Source organism: Lasioglossum baleicum, chromosome 16, assembly GCF_051020765.1.
Source record: "Lasioglossum baleicum chromosome 16, iyLasBale1, whole genome shotgun sequence".
Lineage (NCBI taxonomy): Eukaryota > Metazoa > Arthropoda > Insecta > Hymenoptera > Halictidae > Lasioglossum > Lasioglossum baleicum.
In genome coordinates, this window is record NC_134944.1 from 11,668,558 (window position 1) to 11,693,616 (window position 25,059).

Below are 25,059 nucleotides of genomic sequence, written 5' to 3' on the forward strand. Positions count from 1 at the left end.
TCATAGTGGGGGGGTCTCGTACCACGGCTTAGTACCACAGTACCACGATTTCGGCATCACTGCGCTCAGGTAAACTCTAGGCAGTGCGCCCAGATTTCTCGCTTTTTCTCGCGCATGCGCGACTTTTCAGCCTCAGTAAAGTACGCTTCGCGAGGAAATGTGGCACCTTGAGCGCCATGCCGAATGGAATGGAACTGATTACGAAAAACGAATGAATGACAAGTGTATTTGTATATATATTCGTATATACATATGAAATATTGAAATATAATATATATATTTATATATATATATTCAGATAATAATATCATTCCGACTTATTCTATTGTATTTAGAGGATGGGGAAGATATATTTTAAAATTTTGTATAATTCCTACCAATTGCAATCGTAATAAATTTTAGTTTACTTATTCTCTAGCGAACTAGTCGGTCTAACATCTTAAAAAAATTCAAGTTCTTTGGACCAATTTCTAAAAAGTTATGCGATTTTTAAGCGTGTCCACTTATTATCGCCGCTGACTGTAGCTGCCTCAGGGCTCTGCTACATCATCGCATCGGCCGCAACATAGCTACGTTACTGTTTTTTCGCGCATGCGCGAGAAAAAGCGAGGAATCTGGGCGCACTGACTCTAGGTTGCCAGCGTGTTTTCTACCTGCACCCCCAAATGTGCACTGGGTTTTTACCTGAAGGGTACGCGTCGCGCTGTCGAGCCGCACGCTGCCCGCTCTCGACATTCGCAACTCCGATATTCCTTACATTTGCGTGATGACCTTTTTTTTAAGCCAAAATATCTATCAACGGTACCCAGGGATATTCCGCGATTTTAATTTTGGAAGCTGAACATGTTTTTCTTGGTGGGTGACTTGGCCCCCTGGCTCCCCCCCTGGGTGCGCCACTGTATACATATAATACCCTTGGGCTTTGATAGCCTTACTATTTTTGCAATAATGAAATGATTCAGCCAAAACTCCAACTTGTAAACTTATTATAAAAGGTTCAATTTCGAATCTTCGATCTCGGAGCAGAGTGGGCCAAAAATTTAATCAACGATTGACGACTAAATTTCTACTTCAATCAAAAGTCGTAAATTGCGGTTAACGAATCTTCTACTTTAATCAAAAGTCTATACTTTCTACTTTTACTATTTTCTTACTTTCAAAATTTCTACTTTAGTCGTTAATTGATGATTAATTAATGATTAACTGCTGAAATTTCGAAATGAAATCAAACTCATAATGATATTGAAATACATTTATTACCGATAAAACACATTTATTGTATACAATGAAATGTTATATTACTATAATTAATTGTTACATATAGTTATACAATAATATAATAAAATATAACAATACGCTTTCGGAGAATATAGAAGTGGACCGTTAAAGCAAAAGCACGCAAGCTTCGCGGATATTTGTCCTTACTTATTTTGCCTTTTGTATTTTTTATCATATGGTTAAATAACTCCAAAGTAGTATTTTCGAGAGCCATAAGATTACAGAACGCATTCTCAGGCAATACATCATTTCTTTTCCCTCAACCCTTTCGCTATTTCATTTAAGGAATCTACCTTTACTTTTAGGTGTTTTACTTGTCCCTTCAACTTCTTGTTACTTTCTTGAGTAGATTGTAGTCTTTTCCGGATGGTATTTCATTTTTTGAGAGTACTCCTCGAGGTGTTCGCATAGTGGTGGTCATGACGTATGTTCGCATTTACTAGCATGGGCTGGGACTCTGTTACATTCATTTTTGACGTACTTGGCTCTTCGTCAACTGCAATGAAAAATATTGTCACGAAAATTGTTACATCACGGAAAAAATTGTCAATTTTATCCTCAAATATTAGGTTGTCCCAAACGTTCCTTCCGGAATGTGTTCCTCCAATGTCGCTAAATAAATACAAACAATACGATAATCTTTATGTTAATATTTTAGTACTTCTTAATATGAATTTGCATTATGTGCATACATCGAAAACCAACTTTTGGGACAACCTAATATTCATTTAGCAATATTAAAGGATCACTTTTGGGACAACCTAATACATAGTATACATATACAGGGTGTGCCACGCAACTCGCACACCTATAATAACTTCCAAAGTATGCGTTGCACGAAAAAGTTTTGTATACAGAAGTTGCATGGTCTGAAGGGGTACATTATGTAGTGTATTTATTTTTTTTTACAGATGGACGCGTAAAGGACATATGAAGGTCAACTTCATTTTTTTTTCAATGGAATGAGGTATTTTTCAATACATCAATCGATGCAGCTGGAAATTCTACATAAGGAAAGTACTAAACTATGTATGTCGAAAAGATAGTATAGTTCAGGAGATATTTCAATTTAAATAACTCTAAAATACCATACCCAACACACTCTCTCTCTCTTGGTCATTCCCACTTTTCGTACGCATCCACCAGAACCTCTCTCGCCTCCTCCAGGCCGAAATCCTGAATTTTCTCAATAACATCTATCACAACATGAGGCTTATCCTTAACAAACTTGGTAATCTCCATCAATCGCGAGTCCTTAATCGTGTCCAGCTCTATCTGATCGTTCTCGTAGAAACTCCTCTTGATCTTCAAGTACCTGAACTTATCATTCTCAAAATTGTCAATGTCATCCACGGTCTCCCAAGCGACACTCTTGAGGAAGTCCTTGAGGTATTCGTCGCTATTTTGGTTTTTCCAAAATGTTCGTACCAAAAGGTTCGGAAAGTTGCCCGTAGCGGGGCAGCGGTAATAGTACGTCTCTTTATCCTCTGTGGCCATGATGTCCGTGGCCACGAAGCTGGGCATGTACTGTTCAGCGTGGAACTTGCGGATGTTGGACTCGGAGGACAGGCTGCAGAGGCCGATGTAGACGGCGGTTGCGTCTGTGAACTCGGAGGTGGTGTTTGTACAGTCGATGCTGAGCTCCACATCGCCGCTGATGGTGCGTCCAGACGTGGCGTGGTACGTCGTGGTGTAGTGTTTTAGCGGAAAGTTAGTTATCTCACTGTCACTGAAAAAGGGAAATTATATGGTAAGCTCAACATTAAATACCTCTAACTTTTGAACCCTAGTGGAATTTCTAACATTGAAACTTGCATTCTCTCCCCAACCAGTGTTGGGATATTGTACGGTTTTTTTCGCGCATGCGCGACCAAGTACAGGAACGTATGACCGTATGTATTATGTCCTAAGTTTGCGTGGAATATAGTGAAGAACTATTACTGGTGTAGGAAAGTATTGGAAGAGTTCAGAAAAGTCTGTTCAGAACATCAATTTCAACACTCCAATTTCAACTTCACTTTTTCAGTTTCAACATCAATTTCTCAATTTCAACTTCAATTCCAACATCAATTTTTCAATTTCAACTTCAATGTTTCAGTTTCAACATCAATTTCCCAATTTCAACTTACTTTTCCAGTTTCAACATCAATTTCAACTTCACTTTTTCAGTTTCAACATCAATTCCTCAATTTCAACTTCAATTCCAACATCAATTTTTCAATTTCAACTTCAATGTTTCAGTTTCAACATCAATTTCCCAATTTCAACTTACTTTTCCAGTTTCAACATCAATTTCAACTTCACTTTTTCAGTTTCCACTCCCATTTTCCAGTTTCAACACCAATTTTTCAAAATTCCACTCCGTTTGGAGCTCATTCCGGCATCATTGGCGGATATCTCGGAAACTATGCGAGATAGCGAAAACCTGAATTGAATCAGTCTTGTGGCACATTTTGTCAGCTTTAATTTTGTATAGAATAGTCTCATCGCTAGAACGCATAGTTTCCGAGATATAAGCGGAAAACCGAAAAGGGGGACCTTCTACGTGCATTTGAAGTTGAAATTGAGAAATTGATGTTGAAATTGAGAAATTGACGTTGAAACTCAAAAATTGAAGTGGAAGTTGAAAACTTGAAGAGTTTAAGCTGTATATTATATATTATATGTACATACACATTAAATTTTAATATAGCATACGCATGTTAAACATCCATATTTGAAAATCGGAAAACAAAATTTTGCGAAATTATGCGGGGTGACCATGGTACCCCATTGTAGCCCAATTTTGTACTTTACTGACGCTAAAATCGTCACGCATGCGCGAAAAAACCGTGCAATATCCCAACACTGTCCCCAACATCCACCGTATTGCGTAAAAAAAAAATTACAAATATCCACGTACCAGGGCAGTCTCATCGTTCCCATCAGCCACTCCCGATGTTTATGTAATAGCTGATAAGAATTCAAAATACAGCGTGCAATCCTCTTCGTACTCCCATCCTCGAATCTGACAATTAATGCCACCAAACCCCCAGTTTCTGGGTCGAACACCATATCATCTAGGACAACGACCTTGTTGACCCCTCTCTGGTTAATATAAATATACTTAAAGTTCTTAACAAGAATCAACCCCGGAGTGAAATTGCAACCCCAATAAGGCGTATACTGTTCGTTGAAATACTCCACGCGGTAACTGTTGGAGCCTTCGGTCATTAGCTCGAGCAGCCATCTGTACAACCTTTCTGTTATCACTGCATGAAATTGAGCCATAAATAAGGCATCACGACTATGAGGAATCATTGGGTTGAACTTCCCCCTGAAGAGGGTGTACAATAGATACCGAAGATTGAAGTGAAAGGGCTTCTTAGTTCTGTATTCAGCGATGGCGTTGCCGAAGCGCGCCACCTTCTTCAGGAAACTCTGGTAGTCGGAACGAAGGTTCTCAGTGAGTTCAGTGATCGTCAGGTTGCTGAACAGTTCGAGCACGTCGTAGTTGTTCCTGTTGTACAGTATGAAGGAGCTCTCGAGGGAGCTCCCACTGTGCAGCTGGGTCTCGTTCATGGACCTCAGCTGCATTGTGTTGCCCGAGAAGATCAGTGTGATCTCGTACCTCAGGGAGACAATATACAGAAGCAGCAGCATCAGAGGATTCATTATGGCGCAATCGTCCATGATGATGACCTTGGTGGACTGGGACCTGTACTCCTGTGCGTAGGTTATCAACTTGAAGAGCACGTCCGTGTTGCTCAGGTTCTTCACCGTGAACATGCGGCGGACCTGGTCGAAGTCCTGATATTGTTGACAATAACCGAAGTTTTTCATGAGGTAGGTGCAGTGTGTTTTGACGGAGACTCCGCTGATGAGAGTTAATTGGCTGGCCTGGTCCCTTTTCAACACTGCGAATTGAACTCCACGTCTGTAGTTTTGAGCTAAGGTTGAGAGGATGCGGGTCTTGCCTGTTCCGCTGGGGGCATCGATTAGGATCACTTTGGGCTCGCCTTTGTCGATTAGATCGTGGAGGGTGTGATATACGGAGGTTTGGATGGGGGAAAGTGAGAGATTGGCGCAGGCGCGGCAGTGGGTTGCTTCGGATGAGGCTTTGGATATTCCCCACAAGTCCATGGTGGTGTCGCCGTATGCTGGAAGAAAGGAGAATTGTTAGAGATGGTATAGTGTTATTATATGGTTTCCAACCTGGAGGACACGCCTACTCGGGGAGGAGATTATTGCGTAGGGAGGCAAGAAAATGATTGTAAAATTGTTTTTCTTGATTATCGTCGGAACTGCTTACTGTGTCGAAAAATGTGTCAGACGAAACTTGTAGATCTGAACGGGCTACGTCCTTTATGTCTTATTACTTTTTTTTCGTAGAACAAACGGTTATCCCATGTCGACATCTTTTCTCGTTTCTGAGCAAATTGCATTTAAGTGCGGGGAAATTTACCCCAATATCGCCCCTATCGTTGGGGGGTAGACATTTGAAATATTACACAATGTTTTTTTTTTAGACATAAAACGATGTTTTAATTGACTGATGATATAATTGACAGGTTGCCTGAAAGATGGCAACAAGTTGTGTTACAAATAATGGAAACAAACGGAACTTCAAAGAGGAAGAATTGTAGAATACGACCATATTATCTAAAAATATTTTTCACACTTGAACCGATGAAAAAATTTGCAGAACAAACATATGTCTAAAAGGGTGCGGTTATAGTGAAGCGGCGAGCATCGATGATAGCGGCGCGGTGACCAGCGCGCAGCGTGGCAAAAACAAATCTCCATTCGTGACAAGATTTCGTCACATACAAAAAGAAAAAGTATGTAGTTTCTTTGTTCCTCGTTACTATCCGCTTTTGTTCAACGGACAGCTCACCTCGCCGTTCCACTATAAACACGCACCACACCGCTTTGCTCACCGCACAGCTACTAATCTATTTTCTAATAATTATTTTAAATCATTATTTAAGAAGAGTTCAACAAGTGGCAGCAACGTTTCCTATTCCCATCATGTTGCGAAGGAGATGCCACCGATATTTTACCTAAGGATTTGCGGAGCCCATAAAAACCATTTTTCTGGAATCATTGTTCCGGAATCGCCGGAATCGCGCAGATATGAACTGTTTCACTTAAATCTGGGTAAGAATCTCGGTCGGGTTACCGGAACCAGTGAGATATGAATCGACCCCCAGGGTAATGCTGGCGGTACACTTTTCATTCAATGTACGATAAAACGGTAACAAAGTCTATGACCTCAGGATATTGCAAAATCGATTTCTTGAAATTCTACATGTTTAACGAATTTTCTCAAGGTTAAAAAACGTTCGTACCATAATCTCCCTATTTTTCCCATATTCTGCAAAGTTTCAGCTTTAATTTGAAAAAAATTTCATCGCTCTACCTCATTTCCATCGAAAGTTCTTTGATTTTGAATCGAGTCTGGCCGAAACTTTCCACTGTGTGCCGCCGCGATGCACAGTGTGGGCCAAACCGACGAAATCTGTATCAAAATCAAAGAACTTTCGATAGAAATGAGGTAGAGCGATGAAATTTTTTTTTAATTAAAGCTGAAACTTTGCAGAATATGGGAAAAATAGGGAGATTATGGTACGATGTGTCGCATGTCAAAAAAAAAAATTTTCCGCGCGTGATATTGAAAAAACCACAATTTTCTTGAAGTTGTGCAAGTTTAACGAATTCTTTCAAGGTTAAAAAACGTTCGCACCACAATCTCCATAATTATCCCATATTCTGCAAAGTTTCAGCTTTTATTTAAAAAAAATTTCATCGCTCTATCTCATTTCTATCGAAAGTTCTTTGATTTTGACACAGATTTCGTCGGTTTAGCTCACTGTGCGGCGTCCCACCGTGGAACGAATGAGGTTGGCGCGAAGTAAACGACAACACACGGTTCTTCGCTAAATCTCCAGCGTTAATTACAATTCGCTAAACCTTATTCCTCGTGAGCTCGTCGCCCGACGGATTCCTACCGTTCGCGGTCCTACTTCCGGCGCGAATACCGCGAAACGCTACCCGAGCCAACGCGGAGGAAATCACTGGAAATCGAATGGAAACCTGACGGATGCTTACCAAAAGCAACAGATTGTCGGCAGCTGCTATTCAGCGTCTTTCTGTCCCTCGCTCTCTCTGGGCAATCTTCGCACAAAAGATAACTTAATTATAGGCAGCAATTAACGTCTAATCGCGACTCAAGCCAACGAACGACTGATCCAAACGCAGTGGCCGGGGCCGGGCCGGGGATCGCGACGCGACTCGCGAGAGCAGAACGTCCCCCACTTTCCTAACATTTCCCCCGCGCGACGCGACGCTTCGCCTTATCGCTTCAGATTCTGTATGATGTGAAGCTGCAGCTATGTATTCTTATAAATGGGGGTATCGCGAAACACGCCGAACACGTTCCAAGGTGAAACAAGTAACATCGTGCACGTGTCCCCCGTGGGAAACTGTCCTTGGAAGAACCGTGAAACATGACACCGGTTGCAAGACAAAGAATATGCTGACTTTGCAAAATATGCTCGCGCTATACTGTAATCATTCCTTCGGAAACCATAAAACATTACACTGCACATATTATTGTATTATATGTATGTAGGATTCTTGAGGAATGGGGTCGATCTTCTATTTAATGCTCTTTAGTGGTTAAAATACTATATTCCACTTAATACACAGTTAGACGTTTGCTATTATGCTATTGGCTCTATCTCGAAACGCGCTGTCAGACAAACTCTGACTCGTCCGCCGAACTTCCACGCTTTACATCTTTCAACCCCTTGCACTCATCTCGCTTGCACTCTGTCTCTCGCATCCATATATGGCTTATCTTCATAAAGACACATACATATACTTCGCTATTGCTCAGTTCTCTAAACACTTTTCATTCACGCCTTCTCACAATCAGTCACTCGAGTTTCCCAAACATACCGGCGCGCCGGTCCGTCGGCGTCGCAACATGATCCAGTCGCCCGCACGCACGCACAACCAACCATTCATCCTCATCAACTTTAACGAATAAGATATTTTCCATTTTGTTAGATGATCTTTCGCCAAAAAGAACTCGTAAGAAAATCTGATTGATCTTGAATTTAAAAAAATTGCATGCAATTTCGATCTGTACAAAGATATTGTTAAAACCATTGTTCTCAAGTTTGGTCAGATTTTTCGGATTTTGATAACAGGTTTAAAAAGAAAACTGAAAATCCCCCACAATTATTTTTACAAACCTGTTTGGCAGTTATTTGAAAAAATAAAAATGTACACTCTGTATTCATAGAACGTAGAATATAATTGTCCGAGAGAGAATTATGTATTTGCTTATCAGTACTGATAAGGAGTGGTCGCGGTAGACGGGAAACGGATTTTCCTGGAACTTGCAGTATGTATATTTGAAGGTGACGTAATCCAAATGTAATTTAGCAAAGCAGTAGCGTGCGCTTCTCAAGAATCACAACAAAAACAATGGATTGAAAGCTTGAAACCTCTAGTTTCAGACGCTCTGTTTCAAATTGTTGCTATGTTGGTTTTTTACAAAGTTATAGCGAGATGAAGACAACATTGACGGTAAACAAAAATTTTGTGCGCGGACGGGATACGGAGCGGCGAACGACCGTTCTGGTGGTGAACGCCACTGGCGGAAACTCATGTCGCGCGAAGATATTTTGCTTTCTGGTTCGAAAAAAACGTTGACCATGAAAACTTCACAGGGGGGTTTCTCAAGACAAAAGTCTACTCTTTCGCGTGGTATAGTTCAATTTTTCGCTGGACCCTTATTTTTTGAGATAAATTCGAAAATATCCGCAAAAATTGGTGAAAAAGTGGTGTCTCTCCGTCTTTAATCATTATTTAAACATGTTTAAACAATCATAAGTATTAATATTGGATATCACTGTATTCGGGAAAGTCTACAGAATCTTTTGCTGTAAAGAACAATTCAATATCTTTTATAATAACATCGCAATATTTGTTTAAAGTTGAAAAATATGTCTTTTTTTTAAACTCCATTTTCTCAAAAACTGGACGTATAGGAAAAAAATGAAAAACAGATTCGGAGTCAGCGCGGAAAACTCTATAAGAATCGCATAGTGGGAACCGAAATACTTTTTGGCTGTTGGACAGTGTTATTCACCCTATTCGCATTAAACAATTTATATGTAGAAAAACTAGAATACTCGTACCCGAAGGTCAATTACATCTCCTAAATACATCTATAAAAACGTCATACAATCGAACAACAGTTACGCCAACGATCTCCGTGACGAGTACAAGAATAACTCCTGAAAACGGGGGGATGACGTAACTGGAGCACACGCGTCACGTCATACACAAATATAAATATGGCGTAGGGCGGTGCCATGTGTCATCATTACGATCGATAATTCTTCTCTCGATAAGGCATAACTTAAAGCCGATTAGGTACACACTTATCTATGCTTACCACGAGCGAATGTTTACCTATTTACTTCATTATGCTCTCGTTACGTTTCAAGCATTGTTTCATGTCCGGAGCGCATGAGAAAATGTTGATCGAATAGAGGAAAGAGGTTAGAGTGCGTTCTCGTTTTGACAGGCGCGAGTCGCGCACTATGGTGGGACGATAAAGAAGTCGGTTAAAGGAACAGAGTGTTCAGTGCACCAGTCCGCGTTTATTACTCGTTAATACTGCACCAGCTCGTGTTGTACCGCTGCTTCAGTGTGTTTCTTTTGTGATACAAGTTATTTATTTTGTGGAGGTGCACGATCTAAGCGAAATCTTCGAAAATGGGTGACAGCAAAACAGGTAAATCTTCACGAACTACATATTGTATTTATTTATATGTAAATCTGTATATTCCGAAACGAATTAATTCTCTTCGAAAAGAAATATATTCACGACCTGTGCATAAAGGATATTGTAACACTAAATGAATTCCATATGATGTTGAAAGAACAAGTACCATTTACCTAATAGTTCATTTTTGACGATATTGGGAAAATTACATCGTATTAATTCTTGTTTAAAACAATGCGATGCAAAATAACTGGTAAACTCTCATTCTTTTTAAATTTCAACTTAGACCACTTTCATAATTTTATGGTGCACATATATCAGAAAAAAAGGAATATATAGTAAGTTTCAATTGATCGTTACATTCCTTCCCGCCAACTCCAATGGAAACCTATTTCCCTTATTAATAATTGCACATTGCTTCTTTAACCAGTCCTAAACACCTACATCAGTCGTAGACACTTCAACCAATATTTTAAAAATCTTCTTATTCCACAGAACACATCGTCATGACTCCCAAATGCAAGACAGCAAATTCAACAACGATTATAATAGAAAGACAAGCTTTACAACCTCCGGCGGAGAACGAAAAGGAAAACAACATTCACGTTGCCGGAGGAAATCATAAAGGAATAGTCATTAACAAACAAGCAGCCGCTGGTACATATATCTCTATAATGCCTTCATTCTATATTACTCTAATTACTTTATATTGTCAGAACATTCTCAATATATACAAAACATGACGTTGCAAAATTTCTTTTAGTTACAAACGGCGAAGTGCATCCGGCGCATCTCTGCCTGCAATTCAGAGTGTTTTTAGTTAGCGGCCAAACTGGAAAGCATACTCAAGAGTCCAGAACTCTGCAGTTCTGGTTCATCGATGCACTCTCCGAGGCTGAACATCCAAGCGTAGCGCAGGAGTTCTTCAGAGAGCTGGTCAGTCCCCAGGAATTTCCACGAGGTGAGAGTTATCTAACAGAAACTGCTTGTATAAAATCCTTGATAATCCTGCTTGTAAAAAATGAGAAATCTCAGAATCTGCATTTTCCGAATTTTTCGCAAGCAGGATTGCTAATTTAAAAATCTGGAAAAAATGTGACATATTTTGGATACAAAGCCGCATATTAGGGAATTTTTTCGGTTTTTTCCGTTGCAAACTCTGCTTATGAAAAATGAAAAACTCGAGAAAAATCTGCATTTTCTCGACTTGTTCGAGGTTCTTGATTTTTCACAAGCAGGATTTTCAATTTAAAAATCTGAAATAAATTGCGCAGTACAGTTTTTCTCCGAATTTCTAAACATCGTCAACTAGAGAAAATAGACGAGAGAATGTTTCCGTAAGATGGTGTGTATGTTTTTCTTACAGATTATGTTGGATTCATTACGAAGATCATGAAGCTAATGTTGCACAAGTATCCCAGTGTCAAGAAGATCGAAGTAGAATTAAAGCAGTTAGAAGAACCGGTAAATCTTCCGGCGCGGCCACGTAAGTAGAAAATTCAATAAAAATTCCTTATACGCATTATAAATACTATTCGTTCATATCTGAGATTTTGTTAAAAATAAATTCGAATACAAATTTGAATCGTTCATGCACTTCTTTGATTTAATGTACTCAAAGATGTATTCTCGTTTTAACGAAATCACTGCGGAACGAAAAGTTTATGTTAAATCTTTGTTATTCGCAGCAAATACCGGTCAAATACTGTTCGCACTTCCTCCATGTAAGAATATTTGGAAATCAGGTTGGAGAGAATGAAATTTACACGATAACTTTTACGTACTGTCCGTCGCATAAAACGAAGTCTCATATTTGCCGGTCAGAGTTGAATTGAAAGCACCGTCGTAGAATGTATACATAAGATGTTAGCTAGGGTGGAACAAAAAAAGCGAAATTCTACGAATATTATCTCTAATGTTGAAATAAAGTTGTCTTTTATCTTTCGGATGAAGTTTGCGCACGTTGGGTTGCAATTTCGATTTAAATTGAATCGCTGAGACTTGAATTCGAATTTAGATTTAAATATACTGATTGAAAGTTGAATTTCGATTTAAATTGGGTCGTTGAGAATTGAATTTCTATTTAAATTGGGTTGCAGAGAGTTGAATTTGAATTTCGATTTAAAATCAAGTAACATTCGTAAAATCTATCAATCCTATTCAAATTTTAACAGCTTATGTATTACTACAGAAAGATGTACACTCTCGCTATTGGAACTCAGTTCCACCCTAATATATACATCTTATTATCAGCGAAGAATTTTGTTTATCAACATTCATTTTCACTCGCAATATAGGATCAAAGAATATATCAAAGAAAACCGAAAAAACAATCATGTTTCATCTGTACGTTGACCGGTAGATATAGTACATTATGCCGCTTCACTCAAAGCCACAATAACCGTAACAACAATGGCTGAACATCACTTTTTAGCATTTCTAAAACATTACCTCGAGAAAATGTAATAGACATTGGAAATTCGATTTTCTGCGAACAATTCACAAATTAACAGGAAAGATTTTTGCTTAACCACATTTTTCAACTAGAAATCGTTCCAACGAAACTGCATGACTATTAACACACAAACATTACTGTCTGCTGTTTCAAGACGTTTAGTAATCTGTAACTCAAACTACAGTTGACACTCACTTCCATTTTAACTATGTATGTCAAACTTAGCATAATACTATTCGTATTAGACACGGTACAAAACTATCTAGCGATCTTCTCGTTGCTGCGTTACCATGTAGAGAAAGAACACACCCGTACAAAGTACTCGCCTCGTACTCGCAACTGTTTACTTCCACACAAGACGCATAGATTTCACTTCTGCGCGAGCGATCCTATTAAAGGAGTCAGTAGTGCAAGCTGCGATCTAGTTTCCGCTCACAATACACAGTTACTTTAATTACCTGTAAATCTGTAATGCGGTAGAGAAACGTTTAGCGTACACCAATTGTAGCAACTTAATTTCCAACATTCTGTTCGCCAAGCTGATTACATTTTATTACATATCATTTCTTCGACATCGAGCAATTGTAAGCTTCACAAACTCGCAATATTTCACTGCGTAACATTTTAACGTGTCTTCTTTCTCTTTGACAGTGTCCACGGATGAAACAGTGCTGGGTCAGGTCATCGAGCTGACACTGGAGAAGGTGCTGGAGCTGATCGAGTCTGCCTATCCGAATCCAGTTACAATCGTAGACCTGGCCAAGTAAGACTGGAATACTAGGGTGGCTCTTGTTTACTCTTGTCAACATTTTTCTGATGGTTTTTCTCGAATATCTTCCAAGCTATTCACCGCGCCGAAAAATATGTTAAACAAAACCTGCAGATCTCGACAGGTTGCGTCTTTTGTGTCCTATTACTATTTTTCGTAGAGCAAGCGGTTTTCGAGAAAATTGAGAAAAATATCAGCGTCGTATCAGTGATCTCGTCCGCCCGACCCGCAAGCGACACGTCGCCGAGGTTTTTCTCAATTTTCTCGAAAACCGTTTGTTCTACGAAGAACAGTAATACAACATAAAAGACGCAGCCTGTGCAGATCTACAGGTTTTGTTTAACACGATTTTCGACGCGGTAAACAGTTTCGAAGATATTCGAGAAAAACAATTTCATGAGCATTAAATTGATTATCTTAATGTTTAATCCATATGGAGCACGTTTCCCCGTTATCTATCCGATCGAGCTCAAACTTTACACAGATCTTTTTTAAAAAGAAATTAAAAATTCGAAGATAAGACCCACCATATTGAATACGCACTTGGCTAGAAATAAAATTTGGTTAACGTTGTGTTTCGTTTTACAGGGAGTATGGTTGGGATCCCTCGGCTGTCGAAGCGAAGCTGAAAGAGCTGCAGGAGAAGGGCGTAGTGAAGGCGATGGATCATGGAGCGTTTACCAGAGTCGTGCACCAAGATACGCAGATTCAAGTAAACGCTGTTTAAATTAGTTCGAAAGAATTATCGAACTGTTTAAGAATATTTGATTCTGTGTTTCGTAGGTGGTGAAGCAGATGCCAACGATGGCGAGCGCCAAGCAACCTACGATAGCTATCATTACGGCGCAGTACTGCGAGAAGCTGGCGGTGGATTCGATGATCGAGAACAAGGAGACTTACGTTCGATATACTACTGTTGGTAAGATACACCTATATAACTTTCGTTTGGTATTATTTCTATTGATTGCGTGTTAGTCTGTTATATCGGTGGGACAGGAAACTGATACGTGTATGTTAGGGTGGAGCGAAGGTTACCAAGGAATTCTAATAGCGAACAGAAGTTGCCTAATGTAGCAATACATAAGCTGGTATACGAATAGAATTTATTGAAAATCAACATATTTATTAAATGTGCAGCTATTAGCTCGATATTATTCTCTATTCATAAGACACTAAAAGTTCTTACAAATAAAAGATAATACCTTCTGTACCTTCTCTACCAATATTCCTTCTGGCTCCCTGTCTTACAACAACAAACTTAATACTAAATTACACAAGTATGTCGAGTAATTATCGCGGAGCAAAAGGTGTGACTCGGAGAAGTCTCCGATCCGCGGGGGATCAAACGCGAATCAGGCAGAAGGCTCTGATTCTTTCAAAGAGCAGAAGGCTCTGGTTCGAAGGTGATGCGGCGCGTACAATGCTTGCAGCCCAGCTCCGGCCAGAGCCGATACCCGACGTGTCCTCACCAAGAGAGATGGACACGAGAAGTGTTCAAACGTAGTACCATTTCTCTGCCAACTACCTGCCACCAGGCAACGCAATGCGTTGATGTGACTCGGGTAGGATGACGAACAGAGAATTTCTCTGCCAACTACCTGCCATTTCTTTATATTTAAATCTAAATTCAGAGAGAAAGATCAAAAGCAACTTCTTATTTCACTGTTAGATAATAGTCGAACTTTTTTGCTTTCTTCGTTCCACCCTATACATATACACACGTACGAAAGGCGCGTACATAAATATAAGCTAACACTTTCTTTCTTTCTTTCTTTCTTTACAATTCCTATAAAATAATTCCGATCGATATGCTAAACGTAGGAAATGTGTTTGAAAAACATTTTTCTGTATTTGACGACGCATGACACTTCAGGTACGGCAAGCTCGACAGACGCAGCGAATGGAGCACTGCGTGTGACATGCCGTTTCGGTAAAGTAGCTTGTAAAATAGTTGTTCCATTTTTTCAATGTCACAACATCAATGTTATAGCTTGCCAATCAATCAATCGCTTGGATCCAAGAAAGAGCCATTTCGCTGAGGAGCATTTTCATTCGAATATTCTTTTCGTCGTGATAACAGGAATTTTTCTTATATTTCTCGTTTATTGATTATTGTGTTGTAAATGTCATACGTCAACTGGTTTCAGCGATGGGTATTCGAATCGTCCACAACGTGTACGTCGTTATAAATATAAATTTGTTTATGTTTCTGTTGATATTCAGGAAGAATCTAAATTTACATACTCCCACATAAAATATAAAAATATTCGACCGTATATCCAAGAGTTCGAGACGACACAATTTATTTACATTCTCACTCAAGCTTTCGAAAGATCTCATTCTGTTTCGCATATCTACGTACTTATATGTTTCCATTTTCAGGGATATCCGTCGAATAAATTGAATCTGCTGCTCTCGTGCATTTTGAAGGGGCATAGCTTCAGTTTAAATTCATTTTTCATACCACTTCGGTTTTCTATTTACTCATGTTCTTTCTATACATATACACTTCATCCGTCATTGAATTCATCATTTGTTTCGTTCGAAGGGTGGACAATTGGCTGTCAGTGTCACGTCGTTTTGTTTTGTTTTGTCCCATTTAAATGTGACTGATATTAACCTTTTCAACTACATAATATTTTGCATAAAAGTAGTTCACACAAATTCTATGATTCACAAATGCAACCAAGTTATGCTAGTTACTCGTCACTTGTTACGAAAGATTTTCTTTTTGAGATTACTAATTAACCGTTCGAACAACTAATTGAATTATATACATTCGGGGCGATAGATTCCGAATATAATTGCATCTGTATGGAATGATTAATTTGTTCAACAATTTATGGTAAATGTTACGTTTAGGGGAGGCGGCTCCGATGACCGTGAGCACATACATAGTATGTCAAGGTAATCCGAGCTGCCTCCCCTGAACGTGTAACATTTACCCAATTTATTCACATATAACACAGGTTCGATATCAGTCTGCAGATAGTAGCACAGTGCACAATGTATCATACACACAAGTTTTTTCGATTCAACGATATAAAATCCCAGAATATAGACAACGATTACTTTTGGTTATAGGGGAGTCGAACGTTTATACATTGGGCAATATTGGTGCACACAGAATTGTGTGCACGAAACTGCCTACCGTAGGCCATACCAGGGAAGCGATGACCGCGGCAGGGAATACTACCACTAGATTATTGGGTAAATATTGCCCTAACTGTCTATTAGGTTGTCGCATATGAAGTTGTCAGATTTTAGAATGCAACTCTTAGAAAACGTTTCGATCAAGAAATGCTATTACAGTCTGTAGGTTTATTATACAAAAACTTGAGGTACAAAGCTGTTCCTTAACGTTAAACGTACCACGAACGGTTCTAGATTTTTAAAGATGCTGTCATAAGAAACGATTTAACAAATATCGTTATTACAACACGTATTATAATAAGAATCGATCAAGAAACTTAAAATTTCTAGATAGAATACATTGGATACATAAAATTGCGTCTCTTTCGTGTCACTGAAAAAAATTGGGCAATTCATATGCAACAACCTAATACTAATATAATAATTATAGTAATATCTATATACATAATTGTATAATTATATCTATATAATAATATTTTTCTGAATAGCTCTATTTAAGAAGTCCGTTTTAAAATGTTGAATTACACACCAGTATCTTAACAGTAGGAAGTTTCCTACTGCGACGATTTATTGCGCTAGAGTAATTGAAATTCCGATTTAGGTACATTCCAAAAAGTGGATTATGTGTTTCTAATCGGAATCGGAGGTGGCGTGCCTCACTACACCGATTACAATAAACACGTACGACTTGGGGATGTTGTTATTTCGCATCCCACTCCGAATAACAAGAAATACATTTACGTATACTGTGAAAGCGCAAAGATGAACGAAAGTGGTAATTACCACTTCGAGACGAAAGAGTATTGTCCGCCGAATTTATGTCTTCAGGAAATAGCTGCGAATTTGAAGGAACAGGTACGTTACTGTTACTCAACTACTTAAATTGTTGCGAATGGATTTGGTTAGATTGTTTAAATGTTTTATGGTTTTGCAGTCTGAGAATGAAGAGAACCCTCCGTGGCAAGCGTACCTGAAGGATGGTCTCGATATTCTGAGCAATCAGACGGAACATGATTTCAAAGCGCCTCCACCGGAGTCTGATAAATTGTACATGGCTATCGGAGAAAGAGACGTGATCGAAGTGGCGCATCCAACTGCTCCTTCGGACGCGACCAACAAAAGGTTCTTAATATTTTACGTACATTTTATAATATATACACACTCCTCAAAAGAATTAAAGGATCACTTTACGTGATCATAACTCCGTCAAAAATTGCCGTATCGATATCGTTAAACAATGGTTTGAAAGCCTGAAACCTCTAATTTCAGATGCTCTGTTTCAAAGACTTTCAGACTTTAAGACGTCGTGTGCTGTGTGGGATTTAATTCTATAAATTCAAATTCAACTTTCACGGCTTGCTAACCAAATTGTACCTTTCCAGAACGGACGGCTGTCCTCGGATTCATCTAGTACCAGTGGCATCCGGCAGACAAATTGCTCGCGACGACCAACTTCGACAAAAATTCGCAGCTCGTTTCGGAGCTCTAGCCTTCGACGCTGAAATGGACGCAGTGGTAGAAAGCATTCTTGGCAATTGCCGCGAAAGCTTCGCCGTGATTCGAGGTATCTCCGACTACAAAGACGGCTCGCGCATAAAGGAGTGGCAGCCATACGCGTCTCTGGCTGCTGCTAGCGTGATGAAGTCCATCATCTGCGCCATGGATCCACCGACCAACGTGTAAAACCAATAATTCCGATTAGCTAAAGAGGACGGAACACTAGGGTGGCTCTTATTTACTCAAATAATTAAAAAAAATTTGCGCAAAGTTTCAACAGGATAACGGGAAAACGTGCCCCAAATGGATTTAACCATTGAAATAATGAATCGAATGCTGATAAAATCGTTTTTCTCGAATATCGTCGAAAAATGTGTTAGACAAAACCTGTAGATCTTGGCAGGCTGCGTCTTTGATGTCGTATCACTTTTTCTCGTAAAACGAACGGTTTTCGAGAAAATTGAGGAAAATATCAGGGGCCTGTCAGCTGACTCGCCCGGCAGTTTTTCTTAAATATCTTCGAAACTATTTGCCGCACTGATGAGTGTGCCATCAAAGAAATTCGAAAGTCGAAAGTAAGAACCACCCTAACGAAACACTTACGCTTCCAAATGATTTGTACGTCGCTCAACTCAATTTTCTATCGGACTGAAAAAAAAGGCAACCGTTATGTTTCCCTACGCGGAGGCGTTTTTCACTTCTTTTTACAATTCGCATTTACACACATTCTGAAGCTGATCGTCTAGCTGATTAGGCTGGTCGAATTTCGAACACGTGTTTTTACAGATTTATTCATATACACTTTTTCTAGACACTTAAGGACGCGGTTACTATCGTTACTTTGTATTATTTCGACGGAACAATAATCTAAGAGAAATCGGTTCGGCGATCCTAAGACTGGTGCCATTTTTATTCTGTGCCGCACACACGCAGGTTTCTTACAAAAGGAAGTATCACTTTTGCGTAGAAGGAAAGTTAAGGCGAATATACTTGTAACGTTTATAGCTTATAGTTTATAGCGTTAAGTGTTACAGTGACGAGGCTCTCGAGTATATCGAATCTTACCGGACAGGCTCCGAGGTATAGTAGGGAAGTATCGAAAGCTTTAAGCGAAGCCTCTCCACAGGTAGTCGAGATGATTTAAGTCTAGAGTACGATACCTGAAATTGTCCTAAATATTACACGTTTCTCAGAGTATATCGTCGTTTTGAACAGATATATATGCACTATACCCACGCACCGGATGCAGTTCGAATCTTTCGATTCCCTGAGATCAGAGGTTCGCTCGCGTTTAAAGTTGGCGGAAAGATAAAGTAACAAAAATCAAATACCGTGTACAAGTACTGCGTATCGTCTGATTTTTACCAGAGAAGGCAAGCTTTTTCTTGGGCATAATTGTATATAGGGTCGAGCTGTTTACTTCTGACGAGAATGGAGAGATCAGTATCATAATGTAAATGGTTCTGGGCCTTGAAATTTACTCATGACCAAAGCAGAATTTGTGAGAAACGTTTGGCGTACTATATTGTATACCACCCGAGAGTTCGATCGCAATATCCCGAACAACGCGTAAAAAGTTTTTCTTTTTAAAATTCGGATTTAGTCTCTCAAAGTAAAAACAGATCGATTTCAATATTATTGCAGTTCCTATATATATATTGTGTATCTCGGAAGGAGAGGATTCAGTTTCCTTTTTTCTTAGTAATTCTTTCCGAGACAAACTTTCCAACGAATCGATCGCATTGATTTTTTCCTATTGTGTTATATTATGATTTTATATTTTAATGAACTGTTATATATCGGACGATCGTATAAGTTCGTGCTCGATTTGAAACCGAAAATTCAATGGTTTTTATTTTAAAGAATATTCAATATTCATTAATCAATTTTTATATATTTATTTATATCATTCTTTATTTATATATCTTTACTCATATTTTATAATTGTAGAAGAGGATGAGTCTCCAGATGTATCATTTTCTTTGTATAGTTTGCGACAACTATGGAAAATCGGGCATGAACTTATGCAATTATCTAATACATTCATATTTTATTTTGTTAAGATATTGTTAGGTAGTCAGATATTTCTTTTCAACGTTTTACACGTGAACTTTCTACACCGAACTTTTACAGATACTGACATTTCGGAAAACTTCTTCCTGTATCTTTGTATTTGAAATTAAGAGAAACGCGATTGAACCTTTGGGCGATAATATATCTACTAAGTATATCGAAGAGAAACGTACAATTAATTAGCGGTAACTGAAGTGCCAATGTGTTCAACAAATGGGTTGCAGAGGTGACGAGAACCTTTTTTAAGAAGATTTATACTATGAACAGGATTCAAACATATTTTAGGCGGATCGAGAATACTGTACAACACCAAATCTGTTCAAAAATTACTATTGGGTGATTCTTATAGAGTTTGTCATTCTGAATTATACTTTATTTCTTCTGTTCTGCTCAATGAAAAATTACGAAAAAATTCATTAACATTCTACCTAGTGACACACACAACAGTGAATTATTTCAGAATTTTTTTTTTCTAATATTTAAAGTAAATAAACAAACTCTATAAGTATCATCCAACAGTAATTGCTAAATAAATTCGTTGTTGTACAGTGTAATTGGCATGGTTAAAATGTTTCTTTACAATGAAAGTAGCAGTTTTAATCTTAGGAAGCTAATTAATATTAGATTACAATATACAATTAAATTTGCACAAAATTATATTAGCTTCTTTTCCGAGTGAAACTTTGTATCTTTTAGAGGAAGGTTCTCTCCTACTTATATACAGTGAAAATATCAGTACTGAATTTGCACTGCCTCGTGATAATTATTCAAACATAAATTTTCCAAACTTTCGAACGTGTTTAAATAAATTTCGAAGGTACCGTTAACTCTCTTTTGACAAAGTCCAACGCAACTTCCTCGCATTTCAACGTCTTTCTAGATTCTAAAGCACAGGGTAGTATACGGAAAAGAATGTTCTATTAAAATGACTTAATGTCTTAATATATATCGGATTCGAGCATAAATCCAAACAGATAGAAAAATTAGTGCTCCTATACGAGAGCTCATAAAAATCTATAATTATGATAACTAGACTGCGAATCTTTATGTATAATAAATATCTGACTTTGTCTTCAATTTCAGAAATTTTCCAACAATTTATATTTCCATAATTTTCCTATATACACGTAAAAAGATCCGCAGTCTACTGCTAGCTTAAAAGTTTTGAGATTCTGTGTACAATTATTTATTTCTATTATATTCAAAAAATACGACGATATACAATAATATAGAGAGAAGGCTGTTCTTTTTTTGTCGGGAATATTATTTATTCTATTATTAATTTAACGAATACAAGGTTGACGTATAAGACGATAAATAAATAAATAAATAAATAAATTATGAATCTAAAGGTAGAAGGACCTCAGATCCATATATAATTATATCGAAAAGAATCACTTGTTGCACAGATGCACATCTTTCAAATTCTATGAAGTATAATAAAGAGCGTATATCTTAAACGTACATTTACGTATATTACATGATAAGTATAGATGAATAGGTGAACATAGGCATAGACATATTTAAAAAAGCATTTATTATATTATAGTTGTAAGACGAACAGTCACAGTTTATTCGAGTAGCAGTGCTCGAGAGTGTTCAAGTTCAAGTTCGAATTTCTTTTTCAGTTAACACTTTTGAGCACCGCAGCGCATTGTGGTTAATTAATTGATTCTTCTTCCCGGTTACGGATTCCTATTTAAGGCCTAATTTGATTTTTGTGCGAAGTCTCCTAGCGATTCCTGTCACCGAGGACAAGAGTTTCGAAACAGTTTTGTCTGCGTTTGTTGCGAAATAATTTGGCTTCTTCAGATATTTGGAAAGTAATTCTATTGGATTGTGTTTGAATTTTTCTAGAAGATAGCGTCGGAAAGTACATCGAAGAAAGTATGAAAGTAACGAAAAAGAAAAGACGTTGTCATTCCATCGGAAACGTATTCCTCGTACGATGATACAGGGCTTTACTTCTCGGTGTGAATTCAATTCCTAACATTTTCGATTCTCTCAAGTTTAAACACCAGTAACTTTTGAACCGGCGCATTCCTAACATTGAAACTTGAATTTTCGTCATTCGCTAGCCAAAATCTGCAGGATTACGCAAGAAAAAGGCAAAAATTTTTGGTTCCCAAGGATTAAACTGTTCAAAAGATTTTAAATGCTATCATTTCTGTATTCCTCGTGCGATGTGTACAGACCTTTATGCTTGACAGCGTTCTTAACAATTACCTGTTCCCATGTATTCGTACGTTAACGAAGTACATCAATATCAAATTGTAAATGCATCTTGTGGTTGAGGAAACCAATGAAAGGTGTGTTTCGTTCATATTGTTCTTTTAAAGGCGAACGAACAATATACATATACATTTGTACAAGATTACTATTATATCACGCGCTTTTAATCCTAGTCGCACTATTGTGTTTTCTATGTATTTACATGTAGCGCTTACGGTATAACTCTAAGTGGCAATTGCGATAGGTTTACGTTTACTTACCTCCTAGTTAAATAATTTAAAAGAATCTTAATAATATATAGCTTTCCGCACAATATCCAGTTCCTTTCGATGATTTTCAGATAAATCATGTTATCATTCGTATCATGTTCCGAGTCATTGGAAGACGTTGTGTACGGAGCGCAATAAACTTCGATTCTCTCCAATTATAATTTCAATCATTTAGCTCTGCGACCAGTATGAAATTTTATTGATACGCTTCTAACGAATTTCAATTTTCCAGATTTTAAGCCAGACCGTCGAAAATTCGGTAGTACGTAGTCAACGATGTGTCAGACTGTCGAAAGTTCAGTAGTACAACTCAATGGTAAGACAGGCCGTCGAAAATTCAGTAGTATAACTCAATGGTAAGTCAGACGGTCGGAAATTCGGTAGTATAACTCAACGATAAGCCAGACCGTCTAAAATTGAGTAGTACAGCTCAATGACATGCTAGACGGCCGAAAAATTTTCGAAAGCCGAGAACGGATATTTTCCTAATACGAAACTCGAATTTTGTCCAATTTGAAAAATTTTGATGTATCATCAGGATTTTAAAAAAAATTGATTTCGCAACAAAAAATTCTGAAATAATTCACTGTTACGCGTGCTATTGCATAGAATGTTCATGAATTTTTCCGTAATTTTTTATCGAGCAGAACAGAAGAAATAGGTATTACTAAGAGTCACTGTATATATGTGTACATGTTTTTATATTTCGTTACATCGTATTAAATACGTTTCTTCATCTTCCTCCTTTATTTTCAGAAACTCGACAACAATGGAATTGTATGCAATTATATTTAAAATTATTTTAATGGTCCCGTTTTTTACAAAAAAAATCTTATTGCGAGGTCTAGAATAGCATTTGAATTCGTTATCAGTGACGTAGGATAACGTATGATATACAATTTACAACGACACCGCATAAGTCGACGTCCTCGTGTGTACAATTTTTGACCATCTAGATTGAGCATTCGGTACAGTGTGCGACAGGGAAATGAAGGGTGTGTGCGCACGAAAGTGAGGTTGGTGGGGGAAACACGCGTTTCAGGAGCCCCTACGCTGCCCGGGCGGGCCTGATCCTGATCTACTGTCACTATTTTATCTCGTTGTCAGCATAAACGTTGTAAATACGAGCGCAGCTATAAAATAGAAACATTCACCGGGGTTTGTACTTTGTTCCTGCGGTGGCCTGCAAATTTTATGCATTCGAGCGAACGTTCAAGACGAAGGAGACTTTATCAGAGATCTCCTCTGTGTAACTTGAGTATAACCAAAAATTCTTGCCTTTTTCTTATTCAATTTTAGGAGATTAGTGGTTCAAAAGTTATGAGTGTTTAAAGTTCTGTGATTTATAGTGTTTTTGAGAGGTAAGGCTGGCCTGGACACGGGTGGACGGACATCGTCCGATGCACGAGGCCTTGTCTCAATCGAGACAAAAATGCCCAGGCCTGATCTACAGGATCGCGCAAGAAAAAGGCTGAAAGTTTTGGTTACCCAAGTTACAGTTTAACCCTAAATCAGAAACGCCTCTAAATGCATAAGACGTGCAGAACAGCCAATGATAATCGGTAATACTGTCGGTAGCCAGCGCCCCACGTCATCGATGAATGCTCGGGGATTAAGAAAACCGGATCAATGTCGATTGATCGTTGCTGCCTACACGCGGTCGGTATCACTACTGTCAATACTTCTAGATAGGCTAGCTTTTTTAGTAGCTAACTTATTAGTACTGATGCGACAGAGTATTATTAGCCGCGCAAGATCCGCTTAAGGAATCTCATTGGTCCCTGTCTTTCTCGATGTCAGTGTAATTGATTCCGTAAATTTTTGGCGAGAGAATGCCGAAAATCCAACTTTTCAACGTTAGGAATCCACTGGTTCAAAAGTTATGAGTGTTCGAACACTTTGAATACTCGTAACTTTTGAACCGCTGGTCTCCCACCATTGAAACTTGGATTTTCGGCATTCTCTCGCCGAAATCTGCAGGGTTGCATTTTAGAAGGTTAAAAATTTCAACGCGACAGTATTATTAGCCGCTCAAGATCCGCTCAAGGAGTTTCGTTGGTCCTTATCTTTCTCGTTGTCAGTATAATTGACTGGGTCCCTGTCCCTAAATCTGCCGATTTCTCTCTCTCTCTCTCTCTCATTCTGTCTATCACTCTCTCTCTCTCTCACTCTCTCTGGGTCAGCACGCTCGTAGCTGACCTTAACACGAAATATCACGCAACACTCGCGCTTTTACAACTATATTTACAAAGGATTTTGACAAGATTCACTGGTCGATGGCGTCATTCACTAATCGATGGTGTCATTCACTGATCGATGGCGTCATTCACTGGTCGATGATGTCATTCACTGGTCGACGATGTCATTCACTGGCCGATCACGTGATTCGTCGTCGATCGGCCGCTATAATCTTGTGCAGTCGATCTTCTGCACGCTGCCGGCGAACGCAGGATTCGAGAGACCGCTTTTCTTTCTGCGCGACTTCTTCAGCATCTCGCTCCTGAAAATATCACGGAAAGTCAACAACCAACACTTTCGAAATTCAAAA

The 25,059-nt window shown here is 38.5% G+C and overlaps 3 protein-coding genes across 10 annotated transcripts in view; 1 reads left to right on the plus strand and 2 right to left on the minus strand.

The window, feature by feature from the left end:
• Positions 1-1,237: 1,237 nt before the first annotated feature.
• On the minus strand, positions 1,238-7,738 carry LOC143216816 (uncharacterized). Of its 2 annotated transcripts, none has more exons than XM_076440276.1 (4): positions 7,369-7,738; positions 4,181-5,417; positions 2,372-3,007; positions 1,238-1,774 (listed from the first exon to the last, which is right to left on the minus strand). In XM_076440276.1, exons 2-3 carry the CDS (start codon positions 5,398-5,400, stop codon positions 2,395-2,397), a joined length of 1,833 nt encoding a protein of 610 aa, XP_076296391.1. In that variant the 5' UTR covers positions 5,401-5,417; positions 7,369-7,738; the 3' UTR covers positions 1,238-1,774; positions 2,372-2,394. The 2 variants fall into 2 exon arrangements, with proteins under 2 accessions (XP_076296391.1, XP_076296392.1); XM_076440277.1 differs by lacking the exon at positions 7,369-7,738 and adding an exon at positions 5,570-6,754.
• A 1,543-nt stretch (positions 7,739-9,281) lies between these two features.
• On the plus strand, positions 9,282-21,349 carry LOC143216814 (uncharacterized). 4 transcript variants are annotated; one of them, XM_076440272.1, is made up of 13 exons: positions 9,282-10,072; positions 10,559-10,720; positions 10,827-11,024; positions 11,430-11,549; positions 11,752-11,787; positions 13,170-13,281; positions 13,876-13,999; positions 14,071-14,206; positions 15,161-15,217; positions 16,372-16,497; positions 17,042-17,295; positions 17,375-17,562; positions 17,823-21,349. In XM_076440272.1, the coding sequence occupies exons 1-13, from the start codon at positions 10,054-10,056 to the stop codon at positions 18,121-18,123; spliced, it is 1,833 nt and encodes a 610-aa protein (XP_076296387.1). In that variant the 5' UTR covers positions 9,282-10,053; the 3' UTR covers positions 18,124-21,349. The 4 variants fall into 4 exon arrangements, with proteins under 4 accessions (XP_076296387.1, XP_076296389.1, XP_076296388.1 ...); XM_076440274.1 differs by lacking the exon at positions 15,161-15,217 and having other exon boundaries at positions 9,299-10,072; XM_076440273.1 differs by lacking the exon at positions 11,752-11,787 and having other exon boundaries at positions 9,304-10,072.
• A 1,844-nt stretch (positions 21,350-23,193) lies between these two features.
• LOC143216813 (organic cation transporter protein) overlaps positions 23,194-25,059 on the minus strand; it is a 32,151-nt gene continuing 30,285 nt past the window's right edge. For all 4 annotated transcript variants that reach the window (XM_076440271.1, XM_076440270.1, XM_076440269.1 and 1 more), the window contains exon 10: positions 23,194-25,011. In XM_076440271.1, the coding sequence (XP_076296386.1) occupies positions 24,915-25,011 (97 nt within the window). In that variant the 3' untranslated portion in view covers positions 23,194-24,914. The remainder of the gene's footprint in view (positions 25,012-25,059) is intronic.